Source organism: Cryptotermes secundus, unplaced genomic scaffold (genome assembly GCF_002891405.2).
Source record: "Cryptotermes secundus unplaced genomic scaffold, Csec_1.0 scaffold218, whole genome shotgun sequence".
Lineage (NCBI taxonomy): Eukaryota > Metazoa > Arthropoda > Insecta > Blattodea > Kalotermitidae > Cryptotermes > Cryptotermes secundus.
This window is the reverse complement of record NW_019733320.1, coordinates 497,935-515,382: the sequence shown is the minus strand read 5'-3', so window position 1 is coordinate 515,382 and position 17,448 is coordinate 497,935. Positions and strand designations below refer to the sequence as shown.

At 41.8% G+C, this 17,448-nt stretch overlaps 1 protein-coding gene across 1 annotated transcript in view; it reads right to left on the bottom strand.

Annotated features, from left to right (window-relative positions):
* Positions 1-4,493: 4,493 nt before the first annotated feature.
* The window catches only part of LOC111867915, a 53,557-nt gene continuing 40,602 nt past the window's right edge, over positions 4,494-17,448 (bottom strand). The window contains exons 2-4 of the mRNA XM_023858135.2: positions 9,156-9,234; positions 6,110-6,283; positions 4,494-4,991 (exon numbers count right to left, since the gene is read on the bottom strand). Coding sequence (XP_023713903.1) covers positions 4,786-4,991; positions 6,110-6,283; positions 9,156-9,222 — 447 coding nt within the window. The 5' untranslated portion in view covers positions 9,223-9,234 and the 3' untranslated portion in view covers positions 4,494-4,785. The remainder of the gene's footprint in view (positions 4,992-6,109; positions 6,284-9,155; positions 9,235-17,448) is intronic.

Below are 17,448 nucleotides of genomic sequence, written 5' to 3'. Positions count from 1 at the left end.
GCTCAATAATATATCAAGCTCCTCTCACAAAACACAAGTTAAAATTGTTCTAAATGTCAAAAGTTAAAATTTAAATTTAACATTTTTTAAAAAATTTAAAGTTTGTGAATCGAATTTCAATTCAGGTCACTAGTTATGCTTTCACTTTCACTTGTATTCAGTCACTTCCTACTTACGTTCATCACTGCGTCAAGTTCACTTTAACTAGTTTAATTCACGTCATGGACCGTAACAGATCCAAAACTTCAGAAGACGCAGTAGAACAGCAAGACCTCCAAAAGTGAAAAAGTGCAATCTATAATAAAATTGAACTTTAATTCATGAACGTTTAATCAATAATATAATTAAACTAGTTAAAGTGAACTTGACGCAGTGATGAACGTAAGTAGGAAGTGACTGAATACAAGTGAAAGTGAAAAGCATAACAAGTGACCTGAAATGAAATTCGATTCACAAACTTTAAATTTTTTAAACAATTTTAAATTTAAATTTTAACTTTTAGAACAATTTTAACTTGTGTTTTATGAGAGAGCTTGATTTATTGAGCATGAGCGTGAATAAGATACAGGATCGAATAAGTGAGAAAACGAATGTGATTCTCTTTGACTTTATCCGATTGTATATTTTACAGTTATGGATGTAAATAAAATTATGAATTATGTAATTATACAGCTGTGTTCGTACACCTGAGGTCGAAACATGTAGTGTAATAATAATAAAAATATGTTGTGTGGTCAGTAAAATTGACTCTAATATTGATTAAATACACAACAGGATGCAAGAAACAATTAAAGTTTCTATACTGAGTGGCAATGAAGTTGGTCCCACTTTATTGGCGTCCTCTTTGATGTAGTAAAAGACATGGGTTTGAGGATAACGACTTTTAGTTGTTTTACAGTTGCACGACCTTCTTACAAGTTTTCATAGAAGCATGTTAGGTGAGAGTTTCAATGATATTAGGTCATGCATGGGCAGACAAATGGCTGTGATATTCACATAAGTTAATACACTTTTTTTCACTTTACATAAGGATTCCTAACATGTATATCCATCTGGGAAAGTTCTGGTGAGGAAAACACCATAGAGGAGAGGCCACTTTGCAGAAGCGGGCGTAGATGAGGTGATCATATTAAAATGGATTGGACTGGATCAAAGTTCATGGGCAGGCTTTATGTTTCATAACTGTTGGTAATTGTCTGAACACCTGAATAACTATCAGCTATTGTGGTGATATACTTTTGAACAACTTTAAGATAATTCACAGTATGTGCTTTTGCTTATACTACTGTTCTTCAAATATGTATGCTTACAACCCCAGCCTTTCCAATGAACTAACTTGCACTTTGTGGCTTATGTTTAAAGATGGATGGTACAACTGTTTCACTGAGCCAAAGGTGCCCTGTGAGATGGTTAACAACCATTATACATAATTCATAAACTTCACACTGAGAGTTTACACCTACCTTCAGTATTCCCATATAGGACATGTTTTTGAGTACAGTATTATTCTGTATACAGTGTCAAGTTTCTAGAATTACTGGGTTTCTGTATTTTGTCCACTGTCTGATAATCCACATAAAATGTTTCAGAAAGTGGATTTTCAGTCCTCAGGTGAGAAACTGGGGAGGTACTTATTCAGTCGGTTCTTTTAGAAAGAACCAGTTCTCAATTACTGTCCAATGAAATAGGTCCATTTTCTGAATGTTGTATTTGGTTCAGATTACTACATTATGCACATAGTCCAGAAACCCAGTGATGCTCAGTGTAAATGGCTGTCGTCAGAGAATTCTAGACCTGTTGTTATGCCCACACATTATACATCATTAATAAACGTGATTCTGCATAAAAAACAAGCCTGAATGCACAAAAATGTGGTCTTATGCATGAAATGTCTGTGCATAAAACAAAGGAATTAGATGGAAGTAGTTTAATATTGCATGCCTTAGTACCTGTCTAGTTTATTATGGAAGCATGAATTTAAATTAATTCCCTACAGAGGATTAAGGCAAGTTGTATGCATTTCTCCAATTATCTGCATTTTGTACATCCTCTGGTATGTACCCACATGCACACAGATACATACACTAACTGCATGCAATGTAAGCAAATTGACACATTTCATTTACAAAAATAAACAGCATTTTTATAATTTATTTGAACTTTACAAGACATAATATATACCTTATGTTTCAAGAATATTTATCAGCAGAGTAACATTACTGTTTTGTGATCACTAAAACATGACAGTGAGAATCAGAGAAAACAATTATATAATAAGAATTTCGTTCACTAAGCTTTTCCTCTTTGCGACATGTGCTACAGAATTCAAGCATTATGTATAACCTACAGTTGAGGAAGAAATTAGTGTAATGTAATGTAATGCTGAAAGGTGACCTTTAAGATATCTAACGTTATTGAATATCTTAATATATAAAAGGTTAATTAATGTTTATTTTTGTCATTATTTTTCGTTAGTATATTAGAGCCAGAGTTAGTTGTAGTTATAAATGGGAACACATGATACCAGCAGTGGAAAGTCTGCTGGAGTCATCATAAGTGTCCATGTTTTCCGAAATGAACTAGTTTCTCTAGATAGCAGCACTGTGTTTTACTGTATTTCCAGAACGCCTGCTGAGGTTGGGTAATTTTGAGAGAGTTTGTTTTAAACTATTTCCCAACAAAATTTTCAACAGGCTTTACACTTATGATATGAACATGAACTAAAACTGTATAATATTTCTTGGTATTTAGAAGAGCTGAATTCTGCAGAATAACAATATGACTTTATGAAAGATTTGCGATTTTCATGGCACCACATCCCAGAAGATGGAATTCTTCAATATGACTTTATAACCATTTTTGTAGCTAACTGGCTTAGTAACTTCATGGAGCTCAGCCCTTCTCTAGAAGCCACCGTGTTCTCAAGAGCCCTCAACTAGTCCCTATCCTAAGCCAGATCAATCCAACCCATACCATCACATCCTATCTAAGATATATTTTAATTTATCCACTCACCAAAAATGTTATCACATGAATCACTGTGTGCTGTGTGTTATACGTGGTAGAGTCATTAAGTTCATGGAATGTGGTTTTATCTCATCATATTACAAAGTATTCACATACAATTACGCAGATCCACATCAGCCCTCAAAATAGTTGTCGTTGGCCGCTAAGCAAGTCTGCCAACGTTGATATAGCTGTCGAAAACATTGCTGAAACTTATTGGCAGTAAATTCCTGTATGACATGTTGTGGCCATTCCACGAACTTATTGACTGTGGTAGTGTATGTGTTCATTATGGCATGGTCAGGAATGAAGACTGCAGTTAAAATGGGAACAACAGGTTGGGGAAAGATGTTACACAGAAGGTACAAAGAAAATGGGTGAAAACTGAGGAAGAAGGGCTTGGGAAGAATGACAGATAGAGAGGCTTGGTTGTTAGAGGAACAACATAAAGTTGGAAACGCTGGAGGAGGATGGAGGAGTAGTCAGACCTCAGAAGTCCCCTAGCCCCAAGTTTGCATGGTACTTAGAAATTTCACTGAGGCACCAGTTTTTATCAGTAGCATTGATCACTTATTATGTGAAACTGAAATATTATGGTTCAACCATATCTCAGTTTGAAGGTGGTTTATAGTGATGTAACAAATTGTATGAGGCCAGCACAGCCCTTCATTTTGCTGTATGTTTTCTCTTAATTTGAACACAACACAAGAACTTGTCTGGAAAATGTTGAGATATTCAAAATATTGACTGTAATTTATTTGTGATGACATCCACACTGAGGGATAGTGAGCAAAAGGTGAAAATGCACATGAGTGCGGTGTTATTTCTTGCACAAAATGCAAATAAGACACCAAGATGACCTTAAAAATGTATACAGCATATGGTCAAGAATATTTTCATGTGAATAAATGAATTTAATGACTGGATGGTCAGATTATTTCGTTTTACACGATTTTGTACATTACACAACTTTAAGATGTTTATCCTTTATTTTTTACATAGAAATCATTGCATTCAGTGAGAATGAAGAACAGTACTGAGAGAGAATAATTACGAATTAAAGCATGTAACCTAATAAGGAAGAAAAATAAACTTGCTGCTTAATTCCTATACTGAACTTGCTGGTGAGAGACTGCAGTGCAAAATTCTCATAATTTTTCAGTGAAAATTTTTTATGAAAATATAATAGATCTGTCCTTTGTTTTCGTTTACCCTTATTCTTTTGAAATTCTCTCACTCTTCTCTCATCTTTTGATTCTGCTAAAATCAATCCTAGCGCAAATCACAGTTACCTCGACTCAGTTTTTCATGTGCTTATCACTGGACTCTTCGGCAGTAATATTGCAGCCCTAAATTGACTGTCCATTTACACAACCTCCTCCACTATAGGAACTCTTTCAGGTTCATTCCTAGTGAGAACTCAAAATTTTGCACCTTCCAAGGCTAGGCAGTTCTAACAACTACTCCTATTAAATACTCTTCCATTCTGTATGCCCTTTCTCTTTGGATGTTAGCCTTCAGTTTGATTTTTGAAGTAGCATTTGTGCATAATTTTTCTTGTCCTGTGTGCAGTTAAAGTCATGTACTCATTTTATTGTACTGTTGAGCTACAGCTCAGAAGGCCACCGACAGACTGTCATGATGCTGTTTAATGACTCAGAAGGCTGAATCAGATGATAACTGCATCAGCCTGCACCAACACTTATTTCTTAGTTCAATCCCTGATTACCAGCTTCTGTGGGTCAAAGAGTAGGGAATTCCATGTTGAGGATACTTTCTTTACATGAAGAACCAACGAACTGGTAGCACTAACATTAATGCTATTGCTGCAACCACATGTAAGTGTCTCCCTCCATTAGCTGTATTACACAAATCAAAGTCACAGGTATAGACTTCTTCATCATTTATTTTTGAACTCTTCTTAATATATGCATGGGTGATCTGTTTATTGGTGACACAGTTCCTATAGTACATTTCTAGCAATCCTGCAACAGAAGAAAAATGGTAATATTATATTTCCAGCTCAGATAATTCTTCACAGTTTCTATGCTAATATCTCAGTTCAGCTTGAGTTTAAGTTACCATTTAACTCTTGAAAGTACAGTGGTAACTATATGTACCACCCACATTAACATTAAATATTCATTCGCACACAGAGTGTATTCATGTCTTTTGTATGATTTTTAAAATACATGATGATTTATTTACCTATACAGCACTGACTGGTTGATCTGAGTAATGTATTTCGTGACGTAAAGGGTGAAGACCAACATTTAAAAAAATATTTGTGTGATGATAATACAACACTTGAATCTGGAATGTTCATTCTCTGAAGTAAGAGTTTCTACCTCTGTTAAATTATATAGAAAATGAAAACATCACTTATAAAACTACAGAATACCGCATGCATGAAAATCATCAAATGACGAGCCACAAGCATTTTCTTCGTCGCTTGTACTTAAACGTTTCTGTGCTAGTACCAAGGTACTATTTAGAATTCTGTGCTAGCAAAAAATTAGTTAAAACCGAACGTAACATTTTAGTCCTAGTACTTAATGGAACTTTTGAAGTAACTGATTTTTTCCCCACTTACTTACAGCATATTTTTGTTTATAAATTATATGAAAATACATATTTTAGCAACCAAACAAAAACAAACTCCGTGATTTTAGTCCGCAAGTAAACTATACCGGCCAAGCGACGGCCGCTTGTCGGCGAAGTTTAGTGCCAACTTTTGGGGATAGAGGGTGTCGCGTCGTCAGCGCAACGAATCCCCACGGCCGTTAATTTCGGTTTTCTAGACCGGAGTCGCTATTTCCTTGAAATAGCTCCTCAATTATCATCACGAGGCTGAGTGGACCCCGTTCCAGACCCACTACTTCTCCGAAAAAATCTGGTAGCGCCGGGAATCGAACCCGGCAACCACTGAATCTTAAATTGTACTTGTTCCAAAACAGAATATAAGGGGCTGGAACTGGTAAAATTTCTATGCTGAAATAAGTGGAATTGTGTCTTAGAATCTTCTTCAGACTGAGTTCATGCTCTTTGACCAAGACAATGGATTGTAATCTTGTGTCACACTGAGCACTGCATGTGAACTTGCCATTGGGATCCTTCATGCTGACTATCTCGCAGCCTCTGCTGCACTCATGTGTCCGAACTCGTTCTGGGTCAAAGTGGCCTGCAGAACAAACGTCGCTGTAGTCGTGGTTATTGTTGCCATTCTTGTAGTCTGATGGGTTCCAGCTGCATATGTAACACTCCACGGCCTCAGCCACTGCAGCAGAATGGAGCATGTTCAGTAATTACATGAAACCTGCAACTAAATTCAGCTACACTAAGTAACCAACCCTGAATTCTGGGGAGAAGTGGATAGCGGCGGAGTACATTTATCAACATAGGGCATGGCATCCGGTCCACCAAACCCAGATATGCGGATCTCATCATTAGGGAGGCGACTAAAATTGAGCTCCATTCCAACAGTATGGACAGGGAGGATAGCTTCTGTCTGAGCTAGGCATGCACACCTCTCATCTGCTCCCTGAAAGATCGGAGGAAGCATCAATCACATGACAGCAGATCTGAGTTCTCTGCGGGGCCACACAGGTCCGTGCACACAGCCCTTATGAGGGCACAAACTCCGCCTTCTCCGAGCAGACAGCCCCGCGCCTTTCTTTTCTCTCCTGGCCCCTTGTTCGGCATCTCATTCCTACGGCCCACGCATACGACTTTTCTCCCATCTTCAGTTCTCCGCCGACCGACCCCGTGCTTACTGTTTCTCTCGCCCGTGTTCCAAGATCTGTACTACGGTCCTTTTTGGGGATCACGCTAGTTATCCTCTTCTTGTCTCCTGTTGGTTCGCTCTGTTCTGTGTGCGAGCCAATGGGAACTCGGGAGTTAGCTGTCTTGCAGTTCCTTTCTGTTTCCTATGTAAAATCTGGCAAGTGGGTTGCTCTGCTAGCAGGCCCTGTATACGTATATTGTTTATATTGTACTGTACTATGTATTATAGATGTAAAACTAAATACTATATATATAGTTGAGAACTGACAGACTATAATATACATATAAATGGCTTATGCTGCTATGACTATGACGCTGACAAAAAGACAGACCCGTCCTCCTGTCAGAAGGTCACCTTACACTGAGAAGACCATAGCTGTCACGGAGTAATTAAAATGTGGCCTGGAGCTCGACACCAAGTGATATAGCTGGACTGACTGACCGACCGACCGACCGACCGACCGAAGGTCACAACATGACTTCCGACTTTGACTTTGCTCTGCTTGCTAATTTTTCATGCTGATTTATTGCTTGGCTTATTCTTCGATGTAGGTGACATGTTCTCCAAAACGTCGGTTGACTTTCTGCGAAGTACTTGGAATCATTCATTCATTCATTCATTCATTCATTCATTCATCTGTAATCTGTCAAGACGACAGGTCCACAGTCTCTTCCAAAACAGTTTCTCCACTTGATGCGATCTAGAGCTTTCTCCTTCAAATAAAAATATCCTCTTCTGTCCCCAAGGTCATTCAGCATTTTCTTACGTCTTCTTCCTTGTCTTCTGGTCACTCTATCCGCCCCTCTATCTTTCCTTCAATAACTTCTTTTAGAAGGCAGTTGGAATCATATCCCAGAAAATATCTCTTCATAATCTTCAGAACCTCAACTCCTGCAAAGTGGAGGCCACGACTGCTTTGTATTCTGGAGGGTCCGGGTTTTCGAGTCTCGGCCCTGACGCAAGGTTAAAGCTAAGGGATTTCGTGATTTCCCTCAGTCCTTCCTGGAAAGTACTGGGACAGCAGGTCAAATCAGGCCAGAACCACTTTCCTCCACATCCCTTCGACCGACCCTTGATCATCATCATCATCATCATCATCATCATCATCTAGCAGTTTGGGAGTTGGATTTTTGTTGATCCGATCCAGTCTCATTTATGCAGTGGTCTGTACTATTTTAATAGTTACAAATGTCTTTTTGTTGCAGTGTGTCGATATGTTGAATTCTACCGGTTTTATATTTCGAAACTGTGCGATATGGGTTCTCTTTTTAATTCTTTTAAAATTATTTCTTTCACTTATTTTATGGCCTATCCAAGTGCATTTTGCTGCTCGCCTCATAAATCCCATTTCAGCCGCTGTGATTGTGGTTTTGTCTTTTGATCTAATTGTTCAGCACTCACTCCCAAAATAAAAGTGTCGGTAAGGCTAGGCCAGAAGTGGCCGCAGTACAAGGGACTTAGTCCCACTCCACTAGCAATAAAAAAAAAAGGCTAGGGTAATACACATTTTTATTCTACTGCATTTCTGGACCTTGATGGCTTACAAATTGTGGTAATGAGGCCTAATGCTTTTGAAAGGTTAGAAATTACTCTTTTAGATATACTACTAGCATCGACGCATGCGCGTTAACTGAGTGCCCTTCCTTTAAAGAATACTATTGGCAGAATTTGTTGTTCCTTTGCATTTTTTGTATTAAAATTTATATTATTTATCCCAAATTACCCTAAGGGCGAAATTCCGAAACACTAGGCAGCACTGTATATGGAAAATTAGAAACGCTGGAACAATTCAGAACTTTATCGTTTTGATACGCTGGAAAACTACGTAGGGGGGAATTATTGTCAGGAACAGACATTTTTTACTTTTAACATCTGCTAGAATATTAAATAGTTTAAAGGAAATTAGGTTCATTAGTTATGCCTGTTCTTCCTAGGTGCCCGAATTCTGCCACATACCGTCCTCTGTAATTCTTGTATTATGATTCTGTTCTTATTCTGATTACAGTTCATGAACGCATATTTACGAAACTAGAGAACGAAAGATAGAACAATTACATTCCATTCTCTTGGAGCCGGGATAGCTCAGTTGGTATAGCGACTGTCTACGGAATGGACAACCGAGGGGTCGGAGTTCGAGTCCCGGTAGGGTCAAGAATTTTCTCTTCTCTAGATCGTCCAGACCGGCTCTTTGGTTCACACAGCCTCCTATCGAATGGGTACCGGGGGCTCTATCCCCCATACGCCTTCATGGCCTGGTGCTTAGTTCGTTGAGCACCTTTACATTCAACTCTCTTACTGTACTGCGTGCAGGTTCAAATAATTTAAGGCAGTTTGTGTTTCTGGAAAGCCATGCTGTTTTACTCACTGTTACAACTGATGGTGAGGAGTATCCCAGTAAACAGAAATAAGTTCAATATCGGAGCCGCTTCCATCGCCAAGTCAGCCTGTAAGGAATCAAATGAAATTCTGAGAGAATACAAGACATTTCAGGGTTTCTGAAGCGACAGATATGATCACGCATGTTACAGTAGATGGTGAGCTCCACATACTCTGAGAACGAGGTTTCCTCATACGAGTACTTTGTGTAATCAACCTTACAACAGACGAGTTCTGTGCGAGTATGTCTGAAGTTCCCGCCGCGTATTAATATTGGTAGAATAATTAAGTCAAGGGGGATGGCAGGGAATGTAGCACGTAGGGGGACAAGAGGAATGCGTGTAGGATTGCGGTGGAGAAACCAGAAGGAAAGAGGTCACTAGGAAGACCAAGACGCAATTGGTTGAATAATATTAAAATGGATCTTAGAAGGATGGGATGGAGTGGTATGGACTAGATTGATCTGGCTCTTGTGAACAAGGTAATACACCTTCGGGTTCTATAAAATATTGGGAAATTGAGTGGCTGCACAACTGGTGGCTTCTCAAGAAGGGCTCATCCCCATGGAGTCAGTTTAATTAGTATGAGTACTGGATGTATGTTGAAAATAGAATCTTATAACTGTGTAATGATGACGTAACGGTCTACGTCACTAAGTGACGACGACGTACTCTCGTTCCCATATCAGATGCAATCTACGCATCATTACCACTCCGCTTTCAAGTATAAATACTGTGACATGACGCCTGAAAGCCAGATTATACGTTCATCCCTAGGCAACGGATCACTAAACAGGTTCTCGCTGCAACGAATATGCAAGAAACAATCGAGGTATTGTTGAGCTCTAATGATGATCCGCCCCGACGCTACCTAACGAGAACCCCAGGCCAGCAGAGGGAACTGAGTTCATCCCGTGTGGAGGCGGGGTCGAATACCTCCACCATCCCTGCGAGTAGTAGGAGGTGGCGAAAAGGGAACCCAGTGCCTGGGGGTATAAATATGGGGACCTGGCCCTCCAGGTTGTTGGAGTCTTGAATCTGGGATAGTAGAATATGGTCATGGGTCCCACGGGACTCGAAACTGAGAACGAGAACGACTGCACTGGCGAGGACCAGCATCATTTGCAAACTACAGATCGACCCTGTCGTTAGCGAGCATGTTACACAAGGACTATAACTACAAGTGTTCAATTGGAAAATAAAAATTATGGTCGTGAGTCTCAAGGGGCTTGACGCCAAGACGAACTGATTGGCGCTAAATCGCCAGGCGTGCGTAAAGTAACTCTGACTGTGAATGGCTGAGGTAATAATTGATGGAGTCTCTAGAGAGGGCAGTCGAAGGTGATTGAGAAGAGATGGCAAAATGTCTGCTGTAGTTACACCGAGACTGTCATAAATCCGTTGTCAGGACACGGCTAGTGAAGATTGAGAAAACTTAGCGTGTCCTACAGATTTGTAGTGTGGAAATCAGCAATAGTGTTCTAAATTTTTGTAGTTACAGGTTGAGTGCGTAAGTGAAATAAATCGAAGCATCCAATCCAAACCCCGTCTATAATCACACCCCTAACACAAGTGACAATATTAGTAAGAACTGAACCGCGCTTACTTTGAGATGCATTTCTCCGCTCATACTCACCCCGCACGAAGTGCCCGTAATGGCAATTGCAATGCGTGACACCGCTGCCGGCCCTTTTCACTAAATTATCGATTAGCGGATATACGTTCTGCATTTTAATCGTGCGATGCAGGTGTAGGGCTGCGGAATTAGCATTGTTTGATAGCAGGAAACGCGTAATCACGCACAACTAAATGACTCATGAGGTAGCATATAGTCCTGACACCTGTCAAGCATGATCCCCGGGGAATCAGTTGGTCTTTGAATGAGGTGAATAAGGCTCCCATGACGTCATCCTCTTTGCTATCGACCCGGCTCGCGTCACTGTGGCTACAGAATATTCGTACGATGGAACACATATATAGAACAAGCGTTCCTTGGCAAAGTGGGTCAACCTCCTTTCCCTATAAAGGAACTCATATCTCTCAACACTACATTACACACCGCCTCGTGTGTGTGTGTGTGTATATATCCCGATGAGGTCATTCGATTTTTCAATTGACCCAACCCTTTCAGCTGCACTATGGCCTTGGGGTCGACTCAGCCCCTAAAAGAAATAAGTGCCAGGAATCTTCCCGATGGTAAAATGGCGGCTGGCGCGTAAGGCTGACAACCTTGCCGCCGTCTGTGAGCCGATTGTCTAGAAAATGTGGGAGACTCGACGTCTAACAACCGTACGGGCCTTCACGGCCTGTTACGGAGATAGCTTTGCCTTTTGTATATATAACGACGCTAATGTCCAGCCCGCTGAATTCAGAAATAAATCTAGCAACAGGTGTTTATATAGAGACGGAAAGTTAGAGGACTGAAGACTTGGCGCCGTTTTCCATATGTAATAAGTTTATTGCTAAGAGCGTAAACAGTAAAAAGTTTGTAATATGTATATAAAACGCCGTGTAATCCATTGAAAGTCAACCGATGTTTCGGAGAAGCATGTCGGCCTCTGTTTGCTACCGGTTTCATGCTGATTTCTTGTTTGGTTCATCGAATCTGAAGATGGAGGCGAAATGTTTCTCCGAAACTTCGGGTTGACTTTAAACGGACTACACGACGTTATACACCAGAAGATAATGGCTATTCATGACGAACGTTGTGAGAATCTGAAATCCTATGTTCATTTTCGACCAAATTTGAAAAAGAAACGCGAGATTTGATGTTCTTATAGCGGAGATGTGACGCCTTGTAGTCTGGTAAATACTTAGTAGCGTTTCGGAGGAAGCCATCTACCAGAATATATGGCAGGTAATCTTCGGACATGAAGCGAACAGGCATAATTCTGAAACTTTTCGTTACAAGCCCTCTCCAAAGTAATGAATACACACCCTTATCCGAAATCTGAGTTTGACGGAGCAGTCTAGGTTAGCAGCAACAATTTAGACTCGTACTCGGAACCTTGCCGCCGTCTGTTCGGCCGAGGCATGGTTCCAATCTCGGCCGAGGCAACAGATATTATGGCCGACGTTTCGTACGAATTTCCTGCATTTCCTGCCAAATGCATGGATATTGCTTTGATTATGGCACGACCACAATGACATGCTGACGGCATCGACGTGCACAGGTGCTGTATTTATACCTTTCCAGTTGAGGCCTTTGTGGTTCACTTGGACATCCCTGATGAAATTTAGGGCAGAACTCTTATCCGGACGTTTGTCTCCGAGTGTTACAAAGCATTGTAGCTCCAGTCAGGTTTGTACGCCCTTGGTCTTCCACTGTAAGTTGCGGGGGGTGGGGTGGCTGAATGAAAATTAGACTCACCCCTAACCTTCGGGCTGGGCGGAGGGTCTCGTGTTGTGTGGTTGGCGTGTACTTGTTATTTCACTCCCCTCAAATTTTTCTCAGCCGTGGAACCTATGCTAATGTTGACACTGATAATGAAGGGGTGAAACCTCACATCAAATTTCGAAGGCTCATATGCACAGGGCCGATTACGGTGGCCGCGCGGTCTAAGGCATGAACAGCATTCGCCCGCTGGAGCACTGGGATTGTGGGTTCGAATCCCACTCAAGGCATGGATTTCTGCGTGCATTTATTCTGTGTTTGTGTTGTTCTGTGTGTAGGTAGCGGCCTTGCGACGTGCTGATACCCCATCCAAAGAGTCCTATCGACTGTGTATAGGATTAAGTAACTGAAAAAGTGGCCAAGGTCACAAGGACTGTACAGCCGTATAGAAATTCGTACAGAGTGATTCATTCGCAACAGGCCAGGAATTAATAATTACAAACCGCGCAGTAATTTACCGATAAGTACGAAGCTTGGCTTATATATACCTCGGCAGATGTAGAGACAGTTTTTTAGTTTGTTTCTTGGGGGTGGTGTGAGACTGAGTCCACTTGTTACGTCGGCCACTAACTGGCCTATTGTACCAGCCCCAAATGGTAGATGATGATCAATGTGGAGCAGTCGGTGGATGAGAATTGGCAGGAGAAACCGAAATACTCGGAGAAAACCTTCCCCAGTGCCACTTTGTCCACCACAAATCCCACATAAGCTGACCTGAGCTCGAACCCGAGCCGCCGCAGTGGGAAGCCGGCGACTAACCTCCTGAGGTATGGCGCGGTGTAGATGTAGATATAACTGGGTTATGGAACATGATGAAACTGATTTCTTCCCGCCTGGAGACATAGGCAGCAATGTTGCAAGCAGCATGGTGGCGGCAGCATCAGCAAATTACCTTGCCATTTATAAATATAAATTCGGGACCACCTCCGAGTGGATCACCCTGTGCATCTTCATAGCAGAATTGCAGTCTACTTGCACACGGTGGCTTTGGGCTCTGGAACAGTGGGAAGTTCCACCATGTATTGACATCAGCATCTCAAACTCTCGTTCTTTTAATCCTAGGGCAGAGGTTTATACAGGTTATTTATAGCAGGAGTTCACAAGTTCATTAAGAGACTAGCAGCCAGCCAAAATGTTCAGGGAGCAGCAATCTTCATTCCTGAACGGGGGTTCTCGGCCGTCTTGACAAACATCCGGGAAGAGGAAAGACCCTTGGTTCGCAGTTACATTGTCTATCGCAGGTCGAGAGAACACTGTTAAGCTTTCTTGACAAAGCAGAAAAGAACGCCTATGTGGCGATCCTTTCCGTTCCTCGGTGACACAGTGTCAGTGCTCAAATCGGTCGACAGAGCCTCAGCCTCCTTCTTCTTCTTCTTCTTCTTCTTCTTCTTCTTCTTCTTCTTCTTCTTCTTCTTCTTCTTCGATATAGCGACGGGCCGGGTAGAGGCAAGATTTTTCTCTTCTCTGTAGCATCCAGACCGGTTCTGGGGCTCACCCAGCCCCCTATTCAATGGTACCGGGGGCTCTTTCCCCGAGGGTAAAGCGGCCAGGCAGTGAAGCTGGGACAAGAATAGTAGAGTTATACCTCCAGTCCCATAAACGTCTTCATGACATGGTGCTTAATTTATCTTACTTGAGACATTCACTAGAAGTTGTCGGGCAATTTAATTTTCGGTCACCTACCTATGGATCTACAGCCATTTCTTGGACCTTGTCTGCTTTTTCAGTTTCTTGATCTTTTACACAGTCGGTAGGACTCCTTGGACGGGAGATCAGCCCGTTGTAGGGCCGCTACCTACACACAGAACAACACAAGCATAGAATAAACGCACACAGCAATCCATGCCTTGAGCGGGATTCGAACCCACGATCCCAGCGTTCGAGCGAGCGAAGACAGTCCATGCCTTAGACCGTGCGGCCACTCTGATCGGCCACTTTCCGGTCATACTGATCCATAATGAAGTCAAATTTACGTAAATGGATGACAGGCCACAAATAAGTGTGCAATAGCAAACAACGACGTTGGAGATTTTGTGTACCATCTCGATCTAAGGGGGAGGAGGAAATAACAGAACGAATGCCAGTGTTATTAGAATGATAAAATCTGGGAGGATGAGATGGGAGAGTTATGAGGGGCACATAAGAGAGACAAGAAATGCATTCGAAATTCTGGTACGAAATCTTGAAGGATAGAAACCACTTGGCCTATGCGTGCATGGGAGGAAAATATTACAAGAAGTTCTGGAAAGAACTAATCGCCTACTTCCCTTTCATAGGACACGAACCGCATAGAAAACGACGCCTCCAGCAATTCTTCGTTACCACTGGAACGTGTTTACGGTGTTTACCGAGCAGTTGCCTAGTAGAGTTACGCGCGGATACACATACTCGTACATATGGGAGGGATTTTTTGGATGCGTATCACTGAGATGGGCTCAGGTTTCATAAAGACTCGTTCAGGCATTCTGACACACAGACGGCATGGAGATCGCATAAGTCTGTTTAGGAAAGTAGGCTAAAAAGGGATCTTAAGGCGGATGGGAGGGTGTGGGCTGGATTCGTCTGCCTCAGGCAAACTCTCAACACCTCAAGTTGGGCCACGATCGTTCGTTCTTTTTAACGTTCTTTTAAAGTCATTATTCTCGAATTATCATATAATTCAACGCTGTAATATCAGGGGGCACGCGGTAGCGTAGTTGACTGAGGCACTATGCTATAAGCCGGAAGGTCGCGGGTTCGATTACCGATGAGGTCACTACATTTTTAAATTGGCCTAATCTTTCCACCCGCACTATGGCCCTGGGGTCGACTCACCCTTAAACAGAAAGGACTACCAGGAATCTTCATGGGGGTAAAGGGCGGTCGGCTTCCGCGTACAGCTATCAACCTCGCCGCCGTCTGTGACCCCATTGTCCAGAAAATGTGGGAGCCTCGACGTCTCACAACACTATGGGCCTCCACGAGTTACTGACTGCATCGTTAATAAACCGTAAATTCATAAGTAAATAAATAGATGAATGTTAAGAGACAAAGAAGAAATGTGTACAGGATATTGGTGGGAAAGCCAGAAAGAAAGAGACCACTGAGAAGACCAAGGCGTATGTGGGTGGATAATATTAAAATGGATCTTAGAGAGATAGGTTGGTATAGGATGAATTGGATTTGATAGATCTGGCTCAGGATAGGGACCAGCGAAGGGCTTTTGTGAACAAGGCAATGAACCTCCGGCTTCCATAAAATGCTGGGAAATTCTTGAGTAGCTGCAGAATTGGCGGCTCATCAAGAAGGGCTCACCTCCATGAGTAAGTAAGTAAGTAAGTAAGTAAGTAAATGTTAGGGATGGATTGAACGGCTGATTCATTAATATATTTACTGTCTGTAGCAGTAGAGATGTCAGTGGGGAGGTAAAGTAGGGGAAGGCGTATGGCTTACTGTAGTGGAGGAGTGGGCGAGTATGCCCATTAATATCTGTTTCGACATACAGTAGCCCAACATGTTCTGATTTTCTGCGCTGGTGGTAATGATTGTTAGCTTTTGCAAAATTTCTTAATTTCAAAATCCCGAGTGAAGGGAATCAATAGAGATTCGATGCGGCAAAGCAAAACTTTACGTTTCGTTACCCACCTCCCATCCGTAACATCACAGTGATGGAGCGGATAAGGAACTTGTGTATTGTTCGCAGCAAATGTGATGACGTTAGAGACAGCAGTTTGTGAAGTTTCTGTTGGCCGTACTGTCTCGATCAAAATCATAGCAGACTGCTCTGCATTTTGTTTGTTCAGAGAATGAAAAAGTTAAATCAGAATGTTTAACATAGACATTTGTGACAGGCCATGCATTATTGACGCTCTTGTGCAATAAATATGAACATAGTCTTCTAGCCATATAAAAAAGGGTTTTGTTCTACAAGCCGGAAGGTCGCGGGTTAGATTCCCGATGAGGTCATTGGATTTTTCAATTGACCTAATCCTTCCAGCCGCACAATGGCCCTGGGGTCGACTCAGCCTCTAACAGAAATGAGTACCAGGGATCTTCCTGGAGTAAAGGGCGGCCGGCGCGTAAGGCTGATAACCTTACCGCCATCTGTGAACCGATTACCTAAAAAATGTTTGAGCCTCGACGTCCCACAAACCTATGGGCCTTCACGGTCTGTTACAGGGATAGCTTTACCTTTTTTTATATGCGAGCTTTATCAGTCATAACGCAATATCAGGTTACAAAAGCAACATACTGTCGAGGGTTAACACGTTTCAAGGACGTACGTTATGTAGTACGTCACGAGTGAGACGTCTTTTGTCTTAGTGTACGCAGGTCTACTGCTATTTCGATGTGGATATGTAAAGTGTAGTATACTATATACAGGATATCGTTTATGATTAACTGCTTGTGCGTATTATTCGTGGGAGATGGCGTTAAACGTCAGCCTCGACATCTGATTCGATCACGTAAAAATGGGGGAGCTAATAGTACGAAAGCTTACATAAACTACATGGTGAGAATTCCTGTTCAGTTCTTAGGAGTGTTGCACCAGTAAAATTTATAAAGGCAGGCCACAGAGAGCCGAGCGCCGTGGCCGCCGCGCGGTCTAAGGCATGAACCGTCTTCGCCTACTCGAACATTGAGATCATGGGTTCGAATTCCACTTGAGGCATGGATGTCTCTGTGTAGGTATATGCCTTGCGACGGGCTAAGGAGTCCTGCAGACTGTGTACACGATACTGAAAAAGCGCCCAAGGTCCAACAAAAGGACTGTAGAGCCACAGATATATAGACAGACCACAGAGAGACGGGTCTTCTGCGTTAGTATGGCGGTGCTAAAGACACAGGGAAGTAATAATAATAATAATAATAATAATAATAATAATAATAATAATAATAATAATAATAAT